General features: G+C 53.8%; 2 protein-coding genes across 6 annotated transcripts; one reads left to right on the top strand and one right to left on the bottom strand.

Moving 5' to 3' along the window:
* The first annotated feature begins 19 nt into the window (after positions 1-19).
* Positions 20-8,919, top strand: HPCA (hippocalcin). 3 transcript variants are annotated; one of them, XM_067012223.1, is made up of 4 exons: positions 20-299; positions 3,124-3,522; positions 7,733-7,838; positions 7,965-8,919. In XM_067012223.1, exons 2-4 carry the CDS (start codon positions 3,145-3,147, stop codon positions 8,060-8,062), a joined length of 582 nt encoding a protein of 193 aa, XP_066868324.1. In that variant the 5' UTR covers positions 20-299; positions 3,124-3,144; the 3' UTR covers positions 8,063-8,919. The 3 variants fall into 3 exon arrangements, with proteins under 3 accessions (XP_066868324.1, XP_058927314.1, XP_066868331.1); XM_059071331.2 differs by having other exon boundaries at positions 292-741; XM_067012230.1 differs by lacking the exon at positions 20-299 and adding an exon at positions 733-1,833.
* TMEM54 (transmembrane protein 54) lies at positions 8,482-14,898 on the bottom strand. Of its 3 annotated transcripts, none has more exons than XM_059071214.2 (6): positions 14,697-14,898; positions 12,394-12,587; positions 10,176-10,235; positions 9,829-10,017; positions 9,564-9,698; positions 8,482-9,151 (listed from the first exon to the last, which is right to left on the bottom strand). In XM_059071214.2, exons 1-6 carry the CDS (start codon positions 14,710-14,712, stop codon positions 9,077-9,079), a joined length of 669 nt encoding a protein of 222 aa, XP_058927197.1. In that variant the 5' UTR covers positions 14,713-14,898; the 3' UTR covers positions 8,482-9,076. The 3 variants fall into 3 exon arrangements, with proteins under 3 accessions (XP_058927197.1, XP_066868320.1, XP_058927187.1); XM_067012219.1 differs by having other exon boundaries at positions 8,977-9,199; positions 14,697-14,862; XM_059071204.2 differs by lacking the exon at positions 14,697-14,898 and having other exon boundaries at positions 8,977-9,151; positions 12,394-12,615.
* Between the last annotated feature and the right edge of the window lie 5,928 nt (positions 14,899-20,826).

Genomic DNA, 20,826 nt, shown 5'->3' with positions numbered 1-20,826 from the left:
GGGGGGGAATGGGAGGAGCAATTTAGATCCACGTTAAGAGGTGGAATTCATTCTGAGAGGGGTCCTGGGCACGAGATCCGGTGTGGCGGGCGGGAAAAGGGGGTGGGGCTCTCTAAGGCAGAGGCGGGGTAGGGGGCGTGTCTGCCCCCCAAGACTTCAGGGACTGGAGGAGTGGGCGCTGCCCCCTCTCTGAAGAGCTCAGTGAGTTCCGGAGTCGAGGCGCAGGTGCAGGGAGGGTACCTATCGAGCCGCCCAGGATCCGATTTCCGCCCTCGAGTGACTTGCGGCTCCAAGCCCAGGTAGGGATGGGGAAGGCAGGCGGGTGGAGCTGTCGGGGGTTGTCCCCGGCTTAGGAAAGAGGTGTCTGGGCATTGACTACCCCCACCGTCCACCGTATTCGGGCTACCTGAGTCGAGAGGCTGAGGAGATGGGGACCTCTGCCTTCCTCCCCCGGCGGGGTGCTCCCTCGGGAGGGGGGCCGGAGAGGTGAGGGCGTCCCCTTCCCTCTCCCGGGCAGGGGCGGGGGCGGAGCCTAACCCTTTGCTCCACGCACTATCAGGGCTCGAGGGGCAGAGGGAGGAACGGGGACCCCCCCCAGGGGAGGAGCACCGGGCTAACGCTGCGGGGCGTCTCCCTCGCAGTCCCGCCCCCCGCCCCCCGCCCGCCCCTCCGGCCGCCTCTGCCGCCGCGCGCTGCAGCAGCGCCGCCTTCCCTGCGCAGTCGGTGTCTCCGCGTCGCTGGGTGAGTGGGGGCTGCTCGGCCGGGGCCAGGGGGTGCGAAGAAGGGGCATCCCGGAGGTAGGGGGCCACGTCCAGGGCTCCCCAACCCCGCCGCTCCCGTGCCTCTCAGGGATTTTCCCTCCGGGGACTCAGGGAGTGGGGCTCCCGCCGGGAAACGCCTGGCGCTCTCCAGGGTCCTGACCTCCGAGTGGCCAGCCTGGGGAGTCGCGTTCCGGCCGCCTCCGGACGCCCCCTCCAGGAAGGGCCACGCGCCTGGCGCTCCCCGAGTGCTGAAAGGATTGAGGCGGGGGCCAGGGCGAGAGCTGGGGAGAGGACTGGAGAGGGTCCCCGAGGCGGGTTTCTCAGACCGAGCTTAGGTCCTTCCCATTTTGGGGACGGGGTCTTTGCGGAGACAGCAGAATCTTCTACCGCCCTCGTTTCCAATTCTTCCAACTGTGTGGTGGGGGGACGGACTCAGAGGGTGGCAGGGAGGAGGGGGCACTAGAAGATCTCTCCTGCCCAGCGCGTCTATCTGCCTCCGCCCAGATGACCCAGTTCCTTGGACCTTGAGGAGGGGACTAAGGGACACATTCGGCCACCCCGGCCCCAGGCATTTCCTCAGTGCCCTCCCACACACTTGTTCAGTGGGTCCTCAGCCTGGGGCAAAAAAGGCTGATTTAGAAAGGAGGGGAACCAACTTACAGAAACATGCATGTGACACACTGCTGAGGACACATACAGGTCCCCCAAATGGCCACACAGGTACATGCCCCTCACACTGTAATGGGTGCATACCTAGTCACACGCACATATATGCACATGCACAGACATAAATTGAAATACACGGGGAGACAAATGCAAGGCAGAAGCCAGGGACACACACGCATACATGAGCACATGCACTTACACACGCTCACCCACATGTGCACATGCACACACAAGGAATAACCCCCTCACTCTGTCTCACAGCTGGGGTGGCGGGGGGGAGATTCAGCTACACACATCCCTACATCCCTGTCCAGACCGACTGGCTGTCTACTTTCCAATACCTTCCCCTCAGCCCTCCACAGTGTAACCTCCTGCACTGAGAGGATCTTTCTGAACTAGATGAAAGGTAAGTGTTGGGGGAGGGTTGACTGGCTAGGGGTGTCCCTGGAAGAGGGGGCTGTCATAAGCCTGAGAAGGGCTGCAGCTCCCTCTCCTGGCACCTGGCAGCACCCCGGGGTAAAGAAAGAAAGATGGCAAGGGTGTCTGAGGGTCCCACGTGCAGCTGGCCATGTGAGAGGTGTAGGCATGGGAGCTGGCTTGTGATGGCATGTGTGAGACATGTGGGGTTGTGGGCTGGTGTGTCTCGATGCACAGGGTATGGGAGTTGTGCGTGCATGGTGCTGTGTCAGTACATGTGAGTTGTGGAACACAGGGAATGTTGTCGTGTGTGGAGGCACGGTGAGGTGACCCTGGGTGGGTGTGTGCTGGTATGTGAGTGTCATGGGATCCATGTGTGGATTTAGTGAGCTGTGTAGCATATTATGTGTCAGTATGTATTCATTTGTTTACTGTTGGCATCTGGACACACGTAAATCTTTTAAATTTATTTAACACTTAGGTAGCACTTATATGTGCAGGCATCTTTCTAAGTGCTTCATATGTATTAACTAATTTAATCCTCACAACAATAATGAGGTAGGTACTATTACCCCCACTTTACAGATGAGGCAGAGAGAGTTTAAGGAACTTGCCCAAGGTCACATAGCTGATAAGAAGCAGAGCTGGGATTCAAACCCATGCGATCTGGCTCTGGAGCCCAGGCTAACACCTATCTTATTCTGCCTCTTGTCAAGCACACATGGTGGGAGGGAGGACAGGTCAGTGTTTGGGTTGCAGGTGTATTTTGTGTGAGCAGGTGTATGTGAGGCAGTAAGGGGGCAGGGGGTAGGAGGGAGGAAGGCCAGAGGGCCTTTCTGCACTTCCCTTGGCAACTCTGGCAGTTATAGCCCTGTCACTTCATGGCTATGTGACCTGAAGTAGGTCACCTCACTTCCTTGGGCCTACCTTTTCATCTGTAAAATGGGCTTCACTTTGTGAGGGTGAAATGCTATACCCTGGGAAGGCTCAGTGGCTGGCACTGAGAAGGGCCTCAGTAAAGGTGAGCCCCCTTCTCTTCCTCTGTCTCCAGGTCTGTTCCCTGGGGAAGTAGAAGGTCTGGGGAAATGGTGTGGAGCTGACACAGTGGCAGGGTGCCTGGGTATATGTAAGCTGTGTGATCTTGGGCCAGCTCCTCTCTCTCACTGGGTCAAAAGAGAGGCTGGGGTGGCTGGTGTCTGGGGGCACTCCTGGAGTGTTGTCAGGGGGCCAGGAGGGCCTGACCACTCCTCTTTGTCCCTTGACCCCCTCGGGGATCCAGGTGGGACTTGGCTCGGTGGCCATGGGCAAGCAGAACAGCAAGCTGCGGCCCGAGATGCTGCAGGACCTGCGGGAGAATACAGAGTTCTCAGAGCTGGAGCTGCAGGAGTGGTACAAGGGCTTCCTCAAGGACTGCCCCACGGGCATCCTCAACGTGGATGAGTTCAAGAAGATCTACGCCAACTTCTTCCCCTACGGTGACGCCTCCAAGTTTGCGGAGCATGTCTTCCGCACCTTTGACACCAACAGCGATGGCACCATCGACTTCCGGGAGTTCATCATCGCTCTGAGTGTGACCTCACGTGGCCGCCTGGAGCAGAAGCTCATGTGGGCCTTCAGCATGTACGACCTGGACGGCAACGGCTATATCAGCCGTGAGGAGATGCTGGAGATCGTGCAGGTGGGCCCCTGGGCCCCTCAGAATGGCAGGCACAGGGCCCGGCAGCTTGCACCTGCCAGCCCTCTTTACCCTCTCAACAGCCCTTGTGGGTAGGCAGTGGCAGGTGCTATTCTTACGACCCATTTAAAGAAGTCTTTAATAGGAAGTAATTTCCAATTTAAAGTTGAGAAAACTTCCACATACCCTTTACCCATCTTCACCAATGAACATTTTACCACATTTGCTTTATCATCGTGTGTGTGTGTGTGTGTGTGTGTGTGTGTGTAATGTTTTGTTGTTCTGAACATGACCCTCTATCCCTGAATACATCAGGATAGATTTCCTAAGAACAAGGACATTCTCTTACATAACCCATAATATGATTATCAAAGTCAGGACATTTAACATAGAAACAATGCTATTATCTAACTTACAGACTATATTGAATTCTGCCAACTGTCTCAATAATGTTCTTTATAGCATTTTTTTGCTCTGGTCTAGGATCACACATTGCATTTAGTCATCCTATCTCTTTAGGTCACTTTAATCTGTAACAGTTCCTCAGCCTTTCTTTGTCTTTCAAGACTTGACATTTCTGCAGAGTACAGGCCAGTTATGTTTCACTGAGCCTCATTTACTCATGAGGAAACGGATGCTCAGAGAGGTAAAGACACTTGCCCAAGATCACACAGCCTGTGAATGGGCCATCTGGCTCTGTCGCCTACATTCCATCTGGATACCCAGCCACCTTCCAACTAATTGATTGAGAGCCCACTAAGAGCCTAGTAGTGTGAGATGCTTAAACCCATGAGCTCAGTGCATCCTTACAACAAGGCTCAGAGAGGTGAAGTGGCTTGCCCAAGGTCACACAGCATCTAAGTGGAGACAGGTTCAACTTGGTCAACACTCAGAGCTGTCTCTTAAAAGTTCTGGAGTTGGCTTCAACTCTTAGGTTGCTCATCTGCAAAACAGGGATGGTGAGGCTTATCTCACAGGGAGACTTAAGGACCTGATAGGAATGTCCTTTCTTAGAACAAATTTAAGCATAGTACGTTAGCTTTATCTCAAAAACCTTCCAGAGTGCCCATCCCCTCAGCAGCACTGAGGTCCATCAGGGATCTGGTCCTATTTTACCTACCAGTTCCTTGTTCACTTTTTTCCTACGCCTTTGTTTCTTCACCTATAAAGTGAGGGTGTTAACCCCTTCTTCCAAGGCTATTGTGGGTATAAAGCAGGATAAAGACTCTAGTAGATGACCTGGCATATAACTGGCACTCAGTAAACATTAGCGATTGTCAGTTATTATTTCTCCTCTGCACATTCTCTGCTCCAGCCAGAATGGCCTTTTCAACATCCTCGGAATGTGCCGCTTTGTGCAGGCTCTTGGTCCCTTTCCTTCTGCCTCTCTGAATTCTTTCCCTTCTGGTCCCTCAGCTCTGCTGTCTGCTCCCCCTCCCAACTCATCCAGCCACTAGTGGACTCTTGACTTTGGCTTCCGGGTCTGCTCTCTCCAGCTAGAGTAGAATGGGCTGCCTTAGGATGTGGTGCTCTCCTTATGTCTATCACTAGGGAAAAGACTTAATGATTATCAATGACTCCCATGGGCCAGGCCTTAACTCTCTAGTTGATGGATAGTGGGGGGTTCTGGAGGTCCTGGTGGAAGGGTTGGGGTAGCCAGGGTGGTGGAAGATCACTCAGGGATTGGGCAGCAGCTGGATACCAACTAATTCGTATGGATGTTCATGTTTTACCACTTAGTGTAATTGCCTGGTGTATACTGGTAAATGTCAGCCTTGCTGGAAGCTCCAAACCCAGGGCACTGGTCAAGCCAGTACCATTCTTTGGGCATCCTTGGGACCCCTTCCTGGCTGGCCTCTGCTATCTAGGCCCTGGGTTCCTTTACAGCAACCCAGAGGCTCCAGACAACCAGTGCAGACAGAACTCTGCAAACCCTAGTGACCGATTAATTACAAGTTGGCTCCATTGAAACAATGAGTGAGCAGTAATTCCAGACAATGAATTAGGAGGCCCAGGAGAAGGGCTGTCACAGGGGAGCAGTTACTCTCTACGTCACTTGCTCAGTCCTTCTCAGGACGGAGCCCTCTGCCAGGTGGTGGGCACACTGGAAGGGAAGAGACCTCACCTCAGCCTCTTGGAGCTCCCACTCTGCTGGGAGAGACAAGTGTGCAGGCCACACTGACCAGCTCGGTGACAGGGGTGTAAATGTGACATTTGGGAGTCCAGGGGACTGAAGCGCAGGGAAGACCTGAGGCTGTGGTGGTTGAGTAATGGTTATACTATGATCATGTTTACTGATCACTTACTCTAGCCAGCTATACACAGTACCTCATTTAATACTCTAGACAGTCCAAATGAGGGAGATATGATTACCCCCATTTTACAGATGAGGAAACTGAGGTTAAGTACTTGTCCAAGGCTACAGAACAAGTGATTAGTGGAACCAGGCCACCTTACTTCATATACCCTGCTTTGAGGGGTCATTAGCACTCCACAATCATCTATTCAGTGGCTAAGAGGGAGCAATTTCTAATCTGGTGTCTGCCATCAATTTCCTTTCTGAGCCTCAATTTATTATCTGGAAAATGGGGATCTCAATACCTGCTTTTCAGGGCTATTGCAAGGGTGAGAATAATGTATGTAAAGGACCTTGCACATAGTGGGTGTCTGTAAATGGTAGTATTATTGTTCCAGGCAGAGGCTGTAAACTCTGGGAGACCAGAAAGGCGAAGGGGTATTTTGTTACGGCAGAATCACCTACTAGGGGAGGCCTGATGGTGGAGAGGTCAGCAGGGACCAGAGTGTGAAATGCCTTGAATGCCAAGGGCCAAATGTTTGGACTTGATAACAGAGGGCAGTGGGAGGTGCCAGTGGCTTTTAAACAGGGGAGTCCCTGTCAGATGCCAGGCACTGTGCTAAATTCTGTGGATCTGGGCACTAGCTAGATGTCCATGGTCCTTATCTGTATGCTGGGGCCGAGAAGCAATCCTACAAAGGTATAATTTCTTCCGGAGACTTGTCCCCAAAGGAGGCTCTGGGGCAGCATATGGGCCCTGACCCAGCCTGGATCAGAGAAGGCCTCCCTAAGAATGCGCCATGTAAGCTGAGCGCCAAGGAGGAGTGGGAGGCAGCAGAAGGAGCGTGGGGCAGCATCCAGAAGGAGGGAGGCCTGTGTATGTTGGGAATGAGGGGGCGGCCCCTGGGCTGGGGACGTGGCGGTGGAGACCTGTGTTTGTAAAGAGGTCTCACAGGCAGCGTTGGGGACAGACCCTAGAGAGGCCAGAAGAGACCACTGTGGAGGCCAAAGCCGGATCTGAGGTTAGGGAAGTTTATGGGATGGGAGAAGGAAGGCTTCTTGGAGGAGGTGTCAGTAGCAAAAAGCTGGCAGATTGAGGAGAAGGGTCTGGTCCTTGAGCTCCGGGGCTCTGGGACCCAGCCCACAGGCCAAGTCCTTTGTGCTCTGTGTACGCTTAGCGCAAAAACCCTCCTTCGAGTCGCCTCCTTAGCTCCTGCATCTGGCGGCAGCCGTCCTCGGCCCAGCACAGCCGCGGCTGTCCCCCGCGCGGGCAGGTACTCACGTGCATTTATTTGCATAATATCCCCCGCCCCCTGTGGACCCAGCTGCCTCCGGCCCTCCAGCTCTCAGGGCGGCTCTACGCCCCCTGCCGGCCACAGTGGCATCGCAGCCCAGCGTCATCCCCTTTGCCCAGCGCCCCCTGTCGGCCATCGAGGGCGGGCCTCCCGGAGCCCCGAAGTTTCTGAGAAGCAGCTCTTTCAACCCGGGACTTAACTGGGAACCTGGGGCGTCCGGCACAAGCTCCTTGGCCGGGCGTTCCAGGCCCTTCTCCATCTGGGCCCCGATGTCCTCCAACATCTCTCCTGACCCCCTGCATTCAGCCATCCCCAAGTTCTTGGCGTCCGCTCAGGGCTGCCCGTTTTGGGGCCTTTGTACATGCAGATCCCTCTGCCAGCAGTTCCTTTCCCACCGAGCGCTCCAAGGGAACTTGTTCAGGGCTCTCTCCAATAGCCCCCTCTTCTGGAAACCTTCTCAGTCACTCCTTCCAGAACTTCCCAGTTCCCCCATTCCTCCGTCACCCACTCTCCGCCTCACCTTGCTGGGAGCGGCGATCGTCAGCGCACCTGGGGGCGTTTTTGGAACGTTGGGGGTGGAGGGATCAGGCAGGCTCCCCCTCACTCCCTCCCCCCCCCCCAGGCCATTTACAAGATGGTTTCGTCCGTGATGAAGATGCCAGAGGACGAGTCGACCCCGGAAAAGAGGACTGAGAAGATCTTCCGCCAAATGGACACAAACAACGATGGTGAGGAGGCAGGGGCGGGGCGGGGCGGGGCGGGAGCCACTCCCCCTTTCTCTCCCGCGGCTCGGCTCTGCAGCCCCTCGCTTTGCTGCTGTCTTCTCCTCCGTCACTGTTCCCCTCAACCCGCAGGCAAGCTGTCCTTGGAGGAGTTCATCCGCGGGGCCAAAAGCGACCCGTCCATCGTGCGTCTGCTGCAGTGCGACCCCAGCAGCGCCTCCCAGTTCTGAGCGAGGAACCAGGTTTCCCCTCCCTGCCTTCACTGGCCCTCTCCCGGCTCTCAGCTTCCTCGCCCTTGTGTCTGTCCAGGCTGGGGGGTCAGATTGCCACCCCCAGGGTCTGCACTCTGAGGGGCCTATGGAGAAAGGAACCCTGCAGCCTCCCCAAGGCCCAAGCCAGCAAGTGGTTAGCACCCCCCATCCGGGAGGCAATATCTCCCTTCGGCAATGATAGAGACACAGGCTCTGGCTTGGTCTATCCCCTCAGAGTCAGTCCTGCCTTACCTAGCTATCAGAACTTCAGCCATTCCCCCTCCCCCACCCCCGCACACACCCAGCCACGAGGCCAGACTTCGCTCCGCCAACCACGGGGCAAGCTTCCCTGCCTCCACCCCAACCCTTGTAGATCTCAGCCTTGGTGGAGTTGGGAATCATGCCTGTCTTTTTATTTGGAGCGGAGGGAAGGATTCCAGAGGTTTGGGGGCTTGAGGAGAAACCTTCCTTGAGCCATCCTTCCCTGCAGGAGGGCCTCAACCTTGCCTGCTCCTGCCCTTGTTGGCCCAGAGGCCATGATGCAAAAGGAAAACCTCCTGCTTCCAGCCCCCAGCTGTGAGTCCCATGAACCCCCGCCTGCGTTTCAGCATTTTGATGAACACAGACCCACGGACCCCTCTGTGTGTCTTGTCTCTCTCAGATACACACACAGGCCCACAGACAGATGGGCAGACACACCTAGAGCGCCACCCACAGTGTCCTGTGTGGGAGAGCAGCACAGGCCCCCGGCCGAGTCCCCTCCCCCGCTGCATGCATCCACGTGGAGCATCTCTGTTCTTTTTAATATCTTCAGAATAAAGTCTCGTTTCAGTGCAGTGGGCTGGGTGGCTGGAGGAGAGGGGTGAAAGACCCACCCGGGTCCTGGAGTGGCATTGATCCCTCCTGGCTGGCTCCAGGAATCCTGGCCTGATCACAGTGCAGACTTGGCTGGAGGGCCCCAGTGGCCAAGGGGCTTGGGTGAGGCAACTGCTGTCAAAGGGTCATCATCCCAGAGCTAGTGCAGCTCAGCAGGTCATGGTCCTCCACAGGCTCTGGGCTCTCCTGCATCTGTGGAGATGTCAGAGGCTGCCAGACCCACTGGGTCTGGGTCTCCTCCTCCAGGATATCCAGAAAGTGGGAGGAGTGGGGGGGCTGGGAGGATCTCTGGGTGAAGAGACATCATTAGTCTCCACTATGCAAGAGTCAGGCTACCCTTGGAGTGCCCCCGATTCCAGCCCAGATACCTCTCCCCCTCCCCAAGACTCATCCTGAGCCAAGTGTCAGCTGTATGACTTAGCTGGGAGATCTGAGTTCTCTGAGCCTCCAAGTCTCTCCTTTTGGTCCTGGGGAGAAAACTATTGCCCCAGTTTTCAAGGTGGGGACCCTTTACAGAGGGGTGGGGACAGATCAGCCTGAGCTCCCCAGCAGGGGCTCCCAGGAAGTATGAAGAGTCAGGGCTTGGGGGGATGGCGGGCCTTACCATGTGATGGCTGCTTTTCCCCAACCAGGGCCTCAGTTCTAGCAACTGGTGGGTGATGTGGGCACTGCGGACAGCAAACACACTCTCTGCCATGCAGAACAGTAACGAGATGCCCCAGAGACACAGGCTGGAGCTCTGTAGGAGGACAGTGGGCAGTGATGGCTGCTTGGGGTTGGGGAGTGGAGGGCAGGACTCCCAAGAAGCCTTCCCACCTCTGATGAGCACCTCGCTGCCCTCCCACCCCATCCCAGGCCTAAGCACTTACGTAAATGCGAGTGGGGTCGAAGGGACAGTTGGGCGCCAGTGCCAGTAGTTCGGGGTCCCCAAAAGTACAGGCAGCCAGCAGTGCCTGGCCCTGCGTGGCAAAGGTCACAGCAATCGAGGCCGAGAGGCCGAGAGCACAGGTCAGAGAGAGAAGGGTACAGGCCACGCTCGAGCTAAACACTGTCCAGCGCTGGATGGAGGAAGCCACTGGTCAGTGGACATCAGGCTTGGCCCCATGGGCAGCTCTGGCCCCCATGGGGTCAGCCTCACCCCCTCTAAGCAGGCCAGGCCCTTGGGGGTGGCTGCTGCCCCTACCCGCACAGCCCCATCCTAGGAGGTACCACATACCAGAGGGATGCTGGGGAGGTAGCGTGATAACACGATGACTGCAATCCCTGAGGTGATGACCTGTGGAGGAGGCTTAAGTCAGCTCTGACCCCCTGCTGGAGGAGAGTGGGCAGGGGGTCAGGGCCACTCTCCAGCAAAGATTCCACCACACCAACTCTAGCCCTCCAAACCCGCACCCCCTGCTTAGCTTTGGTTTCATTACCTCCATCTGCATGGGGACACTGCCTCTTCATGGTGCAGCCCTGAAGTGACGTTTCTAAAACACAGTCACTCCCTGCCTACAACCTTCCATGACTCCCCACTGCCTACAGCTGCATTTCCCAAGCAGGGACCTGTGTATCCCAGGGCCACAGAGCCATGTCACAGGATATATATGACATGTTTCCCTGGAGTGGAAAAGATACTGGAAGAAACTCTGTAATTCAACTGGCAAGGAACTAAAAACAAAATTGTTACTTTAAAATAAACCAGGATACTTTATGGAGTAGAATTCAAAATCCCTAGGAGTATGTTTAACTATCCCAGGCTCTCAGTGACCTGGCCCCTGTCCCATCAGTTTCTCAACTCCACCCTGGGCCAGGCTCTTTCCTCATCACCCTGGATATGGACAACCACCCAGAGCCTGCTCTTGATGCCGCCTACACAGCGCCTTCTCAGGAAGGCCCTTCCTGCTCCTCTTTACCTGCTTGGGTTCTCCCTCCTGCAGGCCCCCCTAACCACCCCCAGCTCCAAGAGGCGGGCCCACCTCACTGTTAAGCCCACCAGCTGCCCTCTGGATCTTCTGGGTTCCACTCAGCTGGGCTCCCTCCTTCAGTTCCCTCACTTTACCAGGCACGGGCTGGACCCGCAGGAGGCAGGTGAGATGATAGGGGGCCCAGCAATGTCTGTAATTCACTGTGCAGCCACTAGTAAGTGCCTCAAACTCTCTGGGCTAAGCCCGCTCAGCAGGAATGAGCTCAGGGAAAGGACACTGGCTTTGGTGTCAGCCACAGATTGTTTCACATCCAGGTTGGCTTCTTTGTATCAGCAAGAGGTTGGGTGAATCCCTGAGTCAGTTTCCCCCTCGGTAAAGTGGGGAAAATAATGGCCCTATGTTGCAGGGAGCTGTGGGGATTAACTGAGGAAATAAGAGCACAGCTGAAGTGGTCCAGCCCAGAGCCCATCCGTGGTGGACCTCCTAACCCCGAGCTCACTGCCTCGCCTGCCTTCCTCACAAGGCTGGTGAGACGAATAAACAACAATAATAGTAACCCCAAGGGACACTGCACATATCTGTACAGCCTAGCTCTGTCCCACTGACTGAGGCTCTCCTACTTGCCGGGGCCCGTGATCCTTGCTTTAGGGCCAGCAGGCTGTCTGAGCTTCATTTTGCAGGGGAGGGAACAGGTTTAGAGAGAGAAAGAAATCCCTCAGCTAGGAGGTGGCAGGGATGGAACTCAGACACTGATGTGCAGATGTTCCCCAAAAGCTGTAGCCACGCCTTCTGGCAGTTGGGAAAGGGCTTTACGAACTTGAGAATACCAGGCCCCTTCATTCATGTAGTCATCAAACAGGTACTGACATCCAGTCATAACCTTGTCTACCATTCATTGAGCACTTATAGTACAGGCCTAATGCTAAACTCCTGCCAAATTGGTTTTTTCAGTGTCTCCAGAGCACACCTTATCCATTCCCACCTCCACACCTTTGCATTTGCCATTCTCCGTACTTGAAAGCCATCCCAGCTTCCTCTCCTACCTGCTGGCCCCAGCAGGCTTCATACCCAGGTTATGGTGATTGCAGCCTATCTTTGAACTCCTATTCATCCATCAATACCCACCTCAGGGGCCTCCACCTCTGTGAACCCTCCCAAGCTGAGCTGATGCTCCTTCCTTCTGGCCAACAGTGCCTTGACTATTTCCCTATTGTAATAATAATCCAAGCTCACAGCAGTGAGTGTTAACCATGTGCTAGGCACTGTGCTCAGCACTTTATGTGGATGATCTCATCCAGTACTCATCAGGACCCTCTCAGATGGACACTGTTACCATCCCCATTTTATAGATGAGGAAGCTGAGGCAAAGAGAGGTTGGGTAACTGGTGCCATTGGTAAGTGGCAGAACAGGGGTTAGTACTTGGGGCTCTCTGCCTGCCCACCCCAGGCTGTGGGTGGGGACCCATCGAAGACCCTTCCAGCCCCCTTCAGCCCCCTCCTGCCGGCCACCCAGCCTGGCCATACCATGATGGCGGAAGTGACAGAGAGGATGTTGACCACACAGTACTGCAGAGCCACAGCATCGTTGGGGGCTGCCACATAGCGCAGCACTGTGCCGTGGAGGAGAGCGGCTGCGATGAAGCTCACGTGGCCCAGCACCACCAGTACCAGCCCCGTCTTCATCAGCACCTTCCGGAAGTCACCCACACTCAGGCCACCTGTGAGGGACAGCCATGTCAGGGCCATGGGTAGGGCTTATCCTGCTGGGCAGAAGAGAAAACTGAGGCCCCTGCAGGAGTGATGGACATTGGGTTCTAAATCTATTTCTGGATGACTCGAGGCCAGTAACTTGTCTTCTCTGCGCCTCAGTTTCCTCATCAGGAAAAGGGGTTCACAGTGCTTTCATGAAAGTCCTTGGATCTCTAAGGTTGGAAAAGCATACAGGTGGTACTTAATAAAGGGTAGTAGTCCTTGTTAGTGTTCAAGGTCATGCGTGGCACAGTTAGGATTTGAACCCCGGTCTCTAGCTCTAGACCCATGATCCTTCCACTAAGCTTTGCATCCACTGATTTTTTTCATCCATACATTTGTTACATCAATGCTCACTGAGTGCCTGCTCCATGCCAGGCCCTGAGGTACCACAGAGAGCTTGATGGTCACTGCCCAGGCCCCAAGGAGCCCCTAGTTCACTGGGCAGGGATCAGGTTCTATTCAGGATTCAGTTTGGTGTAAAGGGCCTGGCACACAGTAGATATTCAACCCACAATTGCTGAACTGACTCCAGCAAAATACTCAAACTTCTGAGTCTTCATTTCCCCATCTGTAAAATGGGAAGAATAACCCTTGTTTCCCAGTGGGGAAGGAGGGTCCCATGAGGAGATGGATGGGAAAGTGGGGCATACCCGGGGGGTGCTGGGAAAAGCGAGCTCTTGGTGCAGGGGCACTAGGCAGGGAAACGGCAAGGTGCGGGAGGCTGAGGTCAAAAGAACGTCAGGGACTCATAAGTAAATCCTCTCTGAGTGTCCAAGTGGCTACTCGGCCCCTATCTGCACACCCCCAGGATCAGGAGCCCTCCTTCCGGCTGTTCCAGATCTGCTCTTTGGAATGTCCCCTTTGGGTCCTGGCTCTGTACCATGCTGGCCCCTTAGGCCCACCAGCCCCCTCACTCTAGCCAGCTCTGTGAGCCTGGAAGACTGGCCTGGCCCCTAGAACGAAACAGCTCCACCTTCTTCCTTTAGCTGCTCCTTGTGGGACCTGTGAGTCCCTTCCTAGACCTCAGTGTCCCCATCTGTGGCAGCAAGGATTGGGTCATATTTCATATACGGGAGTTTTGCAGCCAGAAAGAGAGAGAGAAAGGAAGGAATCCCTAGACAGGATGTCCCTGGGGGTGCTGTGCCCAGAGGAAGCCCCCGGGAGCAGAGAGGGCTGGGGCTACTCAGTCACACAGACCCTCTGTGCGACTTTGCACCAGCCTCTCGCCTTTTTGGGCCCCAGCTTCCCCATATGTAAAATGGGAAGGGGTTGGTCGAGCCAGTCTCTGAGATCCCTGGAGCCTTCAGGACCCTCTGGAGCTGTACCAGATTGAGGAGAAGAAGCAGAGGGCAGACGATGGGCTGGACAGGCACTGGGGGACTGGATGGCATCATGAAGATTAACTGCTGGCGAAACAGAAAGGGGCATGGCAGCTTTGTCCCAGGGGCCTGACCCACCTCACCCCATCCACCCACCGACCTGGACACCCAGACACCACCCGGCTCAGGTCTGGGCTCCTGAACAACAGCATCCTGGGACCAAGACTTGGTCAAACTGGAGGTACAGTGCCAGCGTGGGACTGTGCCTGGAGCACTGGGCAGAGTCTCAGGGCGGTCTCAGGCTCAGGATGGTTCTAGGAGGTGGTGCTCCCTCGCCATTTTACAGATGAGGAAACCAAGGCTCACAAGTTCTCTTGGCTGGAGAGTAGGGAGGCTGAGGAAGCCGAGGAAAAGGCAGCCTCTGGTTCGGAACTGAATCCCCTCCTTGTGCTCTCCCTTCTGGGGGAAGTGGGGGTTGGCTACTCTCCTCCCACCTGGGGATCCCTCCTCCGCCAGAAAGGAGAGTGGGGGGCAGTGGGGGCGGGCGAGAGGCCGTGGTGCTTCCCCACATCGGAAGGTACCAGAAGCCCTCCTCTCGCCAGCTCAGCGCTGAGGAAACTGAGGCCCAGAGCAGAAAGTGATCTGCAGAGAAGGCGGCCTGGACCCCGGGGTTCCGGGCGCCCACGAAAGTGCTCCGCCCCTGCCAGAGGATCTGGGGCGGGTTCGGGCCTCCCGGGCCGTCCCCCCGCGGCTCACCCAGGCGCAGACACATCTCGGCTCCCGAGCGGGGTCTCCGCTGCAGCTTCAGCGGGGCTCCAGACGCTGAGGGCGGCCGGGCGGCCCCACTCCCATACTGGTCCGCAGCCGCCGAGCGCCCAGCACAGCCCTCGCCGCGCCCACTTCCCGCCTCGAGCCCGGAGCGCCCGGCCGGCCTCCCTTCCCGTCACCCCCTGGCCGGCCCGGCCCCGGGAGGGCCCAGGCGGCTCGTTTGCATCCCGGGCCGGTCCGACCGGCTGGGCAGCCCTTCCTGGCCCGCCCGGCTGAGTCACAGCGCTGGCCCCACCCACCCGCCTCGACGCCGGCCGGCATCCAGCCAGCAATCCCCCGCAGCCCACCCCGCTCCAGTGATGCCCATTTTACAGAAAGAAACTGAGGCCTAGAGGAGCTGCGGTCGTCCGGGCTAGGGAGTGAGATGGGGGCCTGATGCGTGGTTGTCACGACCTGGTGGGCAGCTGAACAGGAAAGCCCCGGGGTGAGGGCTGGGAATCCACTTCTTTCTAGAGGACGGGGAGGTGCAACAGAGGGTGGTGAAAGAGCAGTACCTAGGGAGCCAGGCTCTGTCCTTGACCTGCGCCGTGACCTCAGGTTTCCTCCCTGCCGTGGCCTGAGAGTCTTAGGCCGCACTCTGAGCAAGGTGCTTTACTTGTGGGGGTGGGGATGGGGGTGGGTCTCTGTTCCCTTCTCAGAAAATCAGGGATAATAATAATTCCTGTCCCCTAAAGTCATGGTGAGATACAAAAATGAGGTAAGGAAACGCTTTGAAAACCCTCTAGAGTATCTTTGCAAAGTGCAGACTTAGCAGGAGCACGTAACAAGACCTTTACTATTCCTGGCTATTGGTTACTGTGCCCCTTTAATGTGCCAGAATGACCCTTTGTTTCATCCTCAACATGTAGAAATGGACTCACACAAGAGTGTCCAGCGGAAGAGGTGGAGTAGGGGTCTCAGTGCCCTTTCTCTAATGTGGCCGTGCTGTGGCTGCCAGCCTGGGCTCTTGACCCCCAGGCAGGCCTCTGGGAGGCACTTCCGTGGTATCTGGGCAACATCAATTCACAGTCTGCACCCCCTACCCCACTGGTCAGTGGCCTTGAAGGTAGGGGCTAGCTTGAGGCATCTAACGCCAGCTGTCCACTGAATGCATGTGCCTGTGTGGGGGGCACACAACTTACTGATGACCAAGTCCACCTCCCAAGGGCTGCCCTGGAGAGCATGTGTGGTCACTGCAAAGCCAATGTCAAATCTCATGCATGTGCATGCAGGTGGCTTCTCTATCAGGGTCAGGCTGTCCCCTTGACACTGACCCCAACTGGGGCAGTCTGGAATTAGGCTGGGCACCCAGACCTTTTCAATGTCTTCGCTTTCAGATGAATAAATGAGGGTTCTCTCTTTCCATCTTTAGAACAATACTGAGAGTTAAAGATTATTACCCTATTTTACAGATGAGAAAATTGAGGCCCAGAAAGGTAAAGGGGCTTTTCAAAGAGCACACAGCATGTATCATTGGTAGAGCTGAGACTTGAATCCAGACCTGTTTACTTGTGAAGACTGCTCCTGAGTGTGGTGGGGGACAGGGGAGCCATAGTCTCCAGGGAGTGGGCCTACTCTCTGGGGCCTCTGAGGAGGGAACGGCCCACCTGTTTCTCTTCTGACACAGTTTCCTGGCCATGGCCCAGCCTTAGCGCCCTGAAGTAATTGCCATTTCTCTTTGCTTATTGCCAAGTGACCAAAGTCCATTCGTCTGAGTTGTCCAGTGTCCCTTGCCTGCGCCTCACCCTTTTGCACACTGGCTAGGGTTCTGGGGTTCTGGAAAGAACCCCAGGCTAGAGCACTAGCCCCTTGAGCTCCACCAACTCACTGTGACACCCTGGCAGCTCACAGCCTTTCCCCAGATCTCAGTTTCCCTATTTGTCAAATGGAGATAGCGACTGCCTTCCCAGATTTCTGAGCGATAAAAAGACTTGAGAGATATGAGAGTTGTTTGAAACCTAGCCAGAGAAATACAAATAGAAATTCTCTCTCTTCCTGGAACACTTAACAACCAGGTGTGGTCCAGTACACTTAAACTGGACTTTGGGTCTTCGGAGGGAATGGCCTCCCTGCCGGGCTGCTCAGCTGGGAAGGGGGTTCAGGCTTCCAGTCCCTGTGCAAGTCCTCTTCACCTGAGAAAGGCTTTTTCCTCCCTGATTATTAGAATATTTCCTCCCTCTAAGTAGAACAATCACACACGGACCCTACCATATTCAATTTTGTGTCTTTCCATATACATACGTAAAACGAAAAGCCAAGTGATCATGCTGAGAGGAGGAGGTGGTTGAAGGGCACTTAGGCATATTTACAATGACAAATTCTACATGGTGTGAATGGGGAGTTTGTTATTCTTTGTATATTTTCTATCTTTTACATTTCTTTCTTTCTTTCTTTTTTTTTTTTTTTTTTTTTTTTTTTTTTTTTTTTTTTTTTTTTTTTTTAAAAAAAGCTTATTGTAGAAAACAGAGGGAAAAAACAGGAAAGTATAGAGAAGAAATCAGAACTACTCATAATCCTCCCCATCCCCACGGATAATCAGCATTCACATTTTGGAGGGTTCTTTCCTATGTGCATATGTAATTTTCTCCTCTGAGACTCTTGACTCGGGCTTTACTCTACCACCCCTTCTCGTCACCTTGATCTGTTGCCCTCTCTGCCATCCTCTTCCATCTATCAAGGACTTGGGTTTCCAGATTTTGGTGAGGCAGTCATTCCAAATTGTCCTGCTCACCCATGTGAAGGACCCTCCAATACTCTTCCTTGACCTCCTCAGTGACCTTCATCATGACCCCAGCCATCCTCTCCGGGTTCATGCCTTGAATGGTCCCCTCTGAAATGCCAGCCTTGAACATCCCACAAAGACTTCTCTTGCACCATGCTGGTCTTTTGACTTCCATGGCCTCATCCTCTGACTTCCCAGAGGCCGCCAGCCCATTCTCCTTTCTTTTCTTCTCTTAACTCCCTCCTGGCTTCTTTACCATCAAGCCTACATCACAAGGTTGAGCATCTGAAGGCCAGCTCACTTGTCCAGGTGAGAAATGAGAAATGTAGGGGACTTGGACTAGGATGGTGGCTATGAAGATGGAAACAAGAGGGGAGATGTGGGGCTTCCCTGGTGTCTCAGTGGTTGAGAATCCACCTGACGATGCAGGGGACATGGGTTCGTGCCCGGTCCGGGAAGATCCCACATGCCGCAGAGCGGCTGGGCCCGTGAGCCATGGCCGCTGAGCCTGTGCGTCCGGAGCCTGTGCTCCGCAAGGGGAGAGGCCACAGCAGTGAGAGGCCCGCGTACCGCAAAAAAAATAAATAAATAAAATAAAAAATAAAAAAAAAAGAGGGGAGATTTTAGTTATGTGATTAGTATGCATGGTAAGATTTGGAAAGCGCTGTTCTAAATCCACTCACCTTGCTCCTTCTCCCAGACACGCCTCCAGCTCCACATGGACCACACTTCATCCCTCATCCTCTTCCTTTCTGCCAAGTCTTTCCCGGCAGCCTATAAACATACCCAAGTCTCTTCTATCCTAAAAAAACACACCTTCCCTTGGCTCCCTTTACATTTCTACTTACCGCTTTTGTACTTCCTTTCCCTTCCCCTCCAAACTTCTGAAATGAATTATCTTTACATGCTGTTTCCATCTTCTCAACTACCACCCCCTCCACACTCCACAGCAGTGTGGTTCAGCCCTCCACTGGAAGAGCCCTCTTCTAGGTCACCAGTGACTTCTGACCACACTGAATCCAAAGAAGCATTTCAGTTCCTAACTTATTATTATCAGCTACTCTCTCCATACTCCTGTAACACACCTCCTTCCCGGTTTTCCTCTTACCTCTGGCTGTTCCTTCTCAGTCTCCATTGTAGACTTTTTGTCAACAGCTCAACCTTTAAATATTGGTATTCCTTTGTATCCTTGCTGCTTCCTTTATGGGTCCCATTGGTTAACTCATGTAGTCTCATGGTTCCCCTTTTATATGATGATTCTCCCAGATTAGACAGCTCCCCTGAGGATCAGACTTAAATATCCAATGATCTTACCTCTCCACCTGGGTGTCCGGTCACCTCAAGCTCAACATGTACCAACTTTTACCCCCTCCTGCTTCTTGTGTATTTTCTATCTCAGTGGGTGGCATCATGAGGTACCCAAGCCAAAAACCTGGGAGTCATTCTTTACTCTTTCCTCTCTTTCTACATAAAGTCAATCATCAATTCCTGCCGACTTACATCATAGATATTTCTGTAACTAGCAGATATTTCTGCTTCCTCTTTGTCTCTGCTACTATTGTCCTTGTTCATGCAGCATCTCTTTCCCCCAATTGTTTTTTCATACTACTGAGTAATCTTTCTAAAGTATAAATCAGATCACGTCACTCTTCTGCTTAAAATCAGTAACATAAAAGAAATTTAAGAAGACATAACTAAATGGAAAGACCTCCTGTGTTCATGGATTGTAAGCCTCAATATTGTTAGGATGGCAATTCTCCCCAGAATCCAAGCTGCCTTTTTTTTTTTTTTTTTGGTACAAATTGACAAGCTGATCGTAAAATCCATATGGAAATGCAAAAGACCCAGAATAAGCCAAAATAATCTTGAAAAAGAAACAGGGACTTCCCTGGTGGTACAGTGGTTAAGAGTCCGCCTGCCAATGCAGGGGACATGGGTTCCATCCCCGGTCCGGGAAGATCCCACATGCCATGGAGCAACTAAGCCCTGGCACCACAACTAATGAGCCTGCACTCTAGAGCCTGTGAGCCACAACTACTGAGCCCGCACACTGCAACTACTGAAGCCCGCACGCCTAGAGCCTGTGCTCTGTAAGGAGAAGCCGCTACAACGAGAAGCCCACGCTCTGCAACAAAGAGTAGACCCCACTGGCCGCAACTAGAGAAAGCCTGTGCAAAGCAATGAAGACCCAACACAGTGGGTCTTTCTGAGACACTCATCATTGTTGTGTGCCAGGCTCTCAGTGCTTTGCACATATTAACTCATTTAATCTTCACAATAACAATAGTACCATTGTTATTCCCCATTTTACATTTGAGGAACTGAGGCGCGAAAGAATTTGCCCAAGATCACAGAGCTAGACAGGGATAGAGCTATGACTTGAATCCAGGCAACATGACCTCTGAGCTTATGCACCTACAGCTTTGCTAGGAGAGATAGCCCGTAGCCAGCAATCCAAGATGATGCAGAGTCTGACGGTCACATGCTTTGCAAGATTGAAAAAGCTCGTCTATTCACGTCAAAGCTAAAGTGAGTGGGAATAAGGGCAGGGAGGTAGGAAGCACAACCCCTCCCAAACCCTTCCTGCCTGTCCCACTAGGAGGACAGTGACCCTATGTAAAGAGCCTTCCACTGGGATGCAGCCTAGAGGTCAGGGACAGCCAGCTGTGCCTTCCCCCCACGCCTGGTGTTCACAATTGCCTCAAGGCAGAGGTGAAGCTGGAGGCCCTGAGCTGAGGACTGGGAGGTCCTGTTGCTAAGACCCTGCATGGTAGTTTTCAACTACCCATTCTAAGGTCAAATCCTTGACCTTGTCATCTTCAGTAACTATACTACCTCTAAGACCTTACGTTTCAGCACCCTACTCCCTGACACCTATCTCCTATCTTTCCAGATTACTTTCTCTATTACCTTCTCAATTCTTCAGCCTCTTAAGAACCTCCACTCTCTTGACCCTTCATGATGGCATGCCTAAGAATTTGGGCAAAGGTCTTTTCTCCATCTGCACCCTCTTTCTGAGTGATGTCATCCAGTTTCTTGGCTTTTATACTATCAACATGTCAATGATAATGTCAGTAACTACAATATATATCTCCAGCTCTGACCACTCGCTAAGTGCCACACTTGTGTACCCAAATGGCTCCTTGTCATCTAATGGCCATCTAAACTGAATATAGCCAAGAAGAGCCCTTAATTCTACTCTCCTTAATTCATTCTTCTTCCGGTCTTCCCCATCTCAATAAATGGCACCATCATCTACCTAGTTGCTCAAGCCAACAACATAAAACGCATTTCCAATTCCTCCCTTTTTCTCATTCTCCATATTCTCTCCATCGACAAGTCCTGTCGTCCTATCTC

This window comes from Kogia breviceps, chromosome 1 (assembly GCF_026419965.1).
Source record: "Kogia breviceps isolate mKogBre1 chromosome 1, mKogBre1 haplotype 1, whole genome shotgun sequence".
Lineage (NCBI taxonomy): Eukaryota > Metazoa > Chordata > Mammalia > Artiodactyla > Physeteridae > Kogia > Kogia breviceps.
The sequence above is the reverse complement of the archived record's forward strand: the minus strand, read 5'-3'. Positions and strand labels throughout refer to the sequence as shown.

Excerpts from the sequence above, each read along its gene's own strand:
- HPCA (XM_067012223.1), top strand. The coding sequence starts at position 3,145 with ATGGGCAAGCAGAACAGCAAGCTGCGGCCCGAGATGCTGCAGGACCTG. Across the intron at positions 3,523-7,732 it reads AGATGCTGGAGATCGTGCAG|GCCATTTACAAGATGGTTTC; the intron begins GTGGGCCCCTGG and ends CCCCCCCCCCAG. Across the intron at positions 7,839-7,964 it reads AATGGACACAAACAACGATG|GCAAGCTGTCCTTGGAGGAG; the intron begins GTGAGGAGGCAG and ends CTCAACCCGCAG.
- TMEM54 (XM_067012219.1), bottom strand. Across the intron at positions 10,236-12,393 it reads CTGTCACTTCCGCCATCATG|GTCATCACCTCAGGGATTGC; the intron begins GTATGGCCAGGC and ends CCTCCTCCACAG. Across the intron at positions 10,018-10,175 it reads ACCTCCCCAGCATCCCTCTG|CGCTGGACAGTGTTTAGCTC; the intron begins GTATGTGGTACC and ends TCCTCCATCCAG.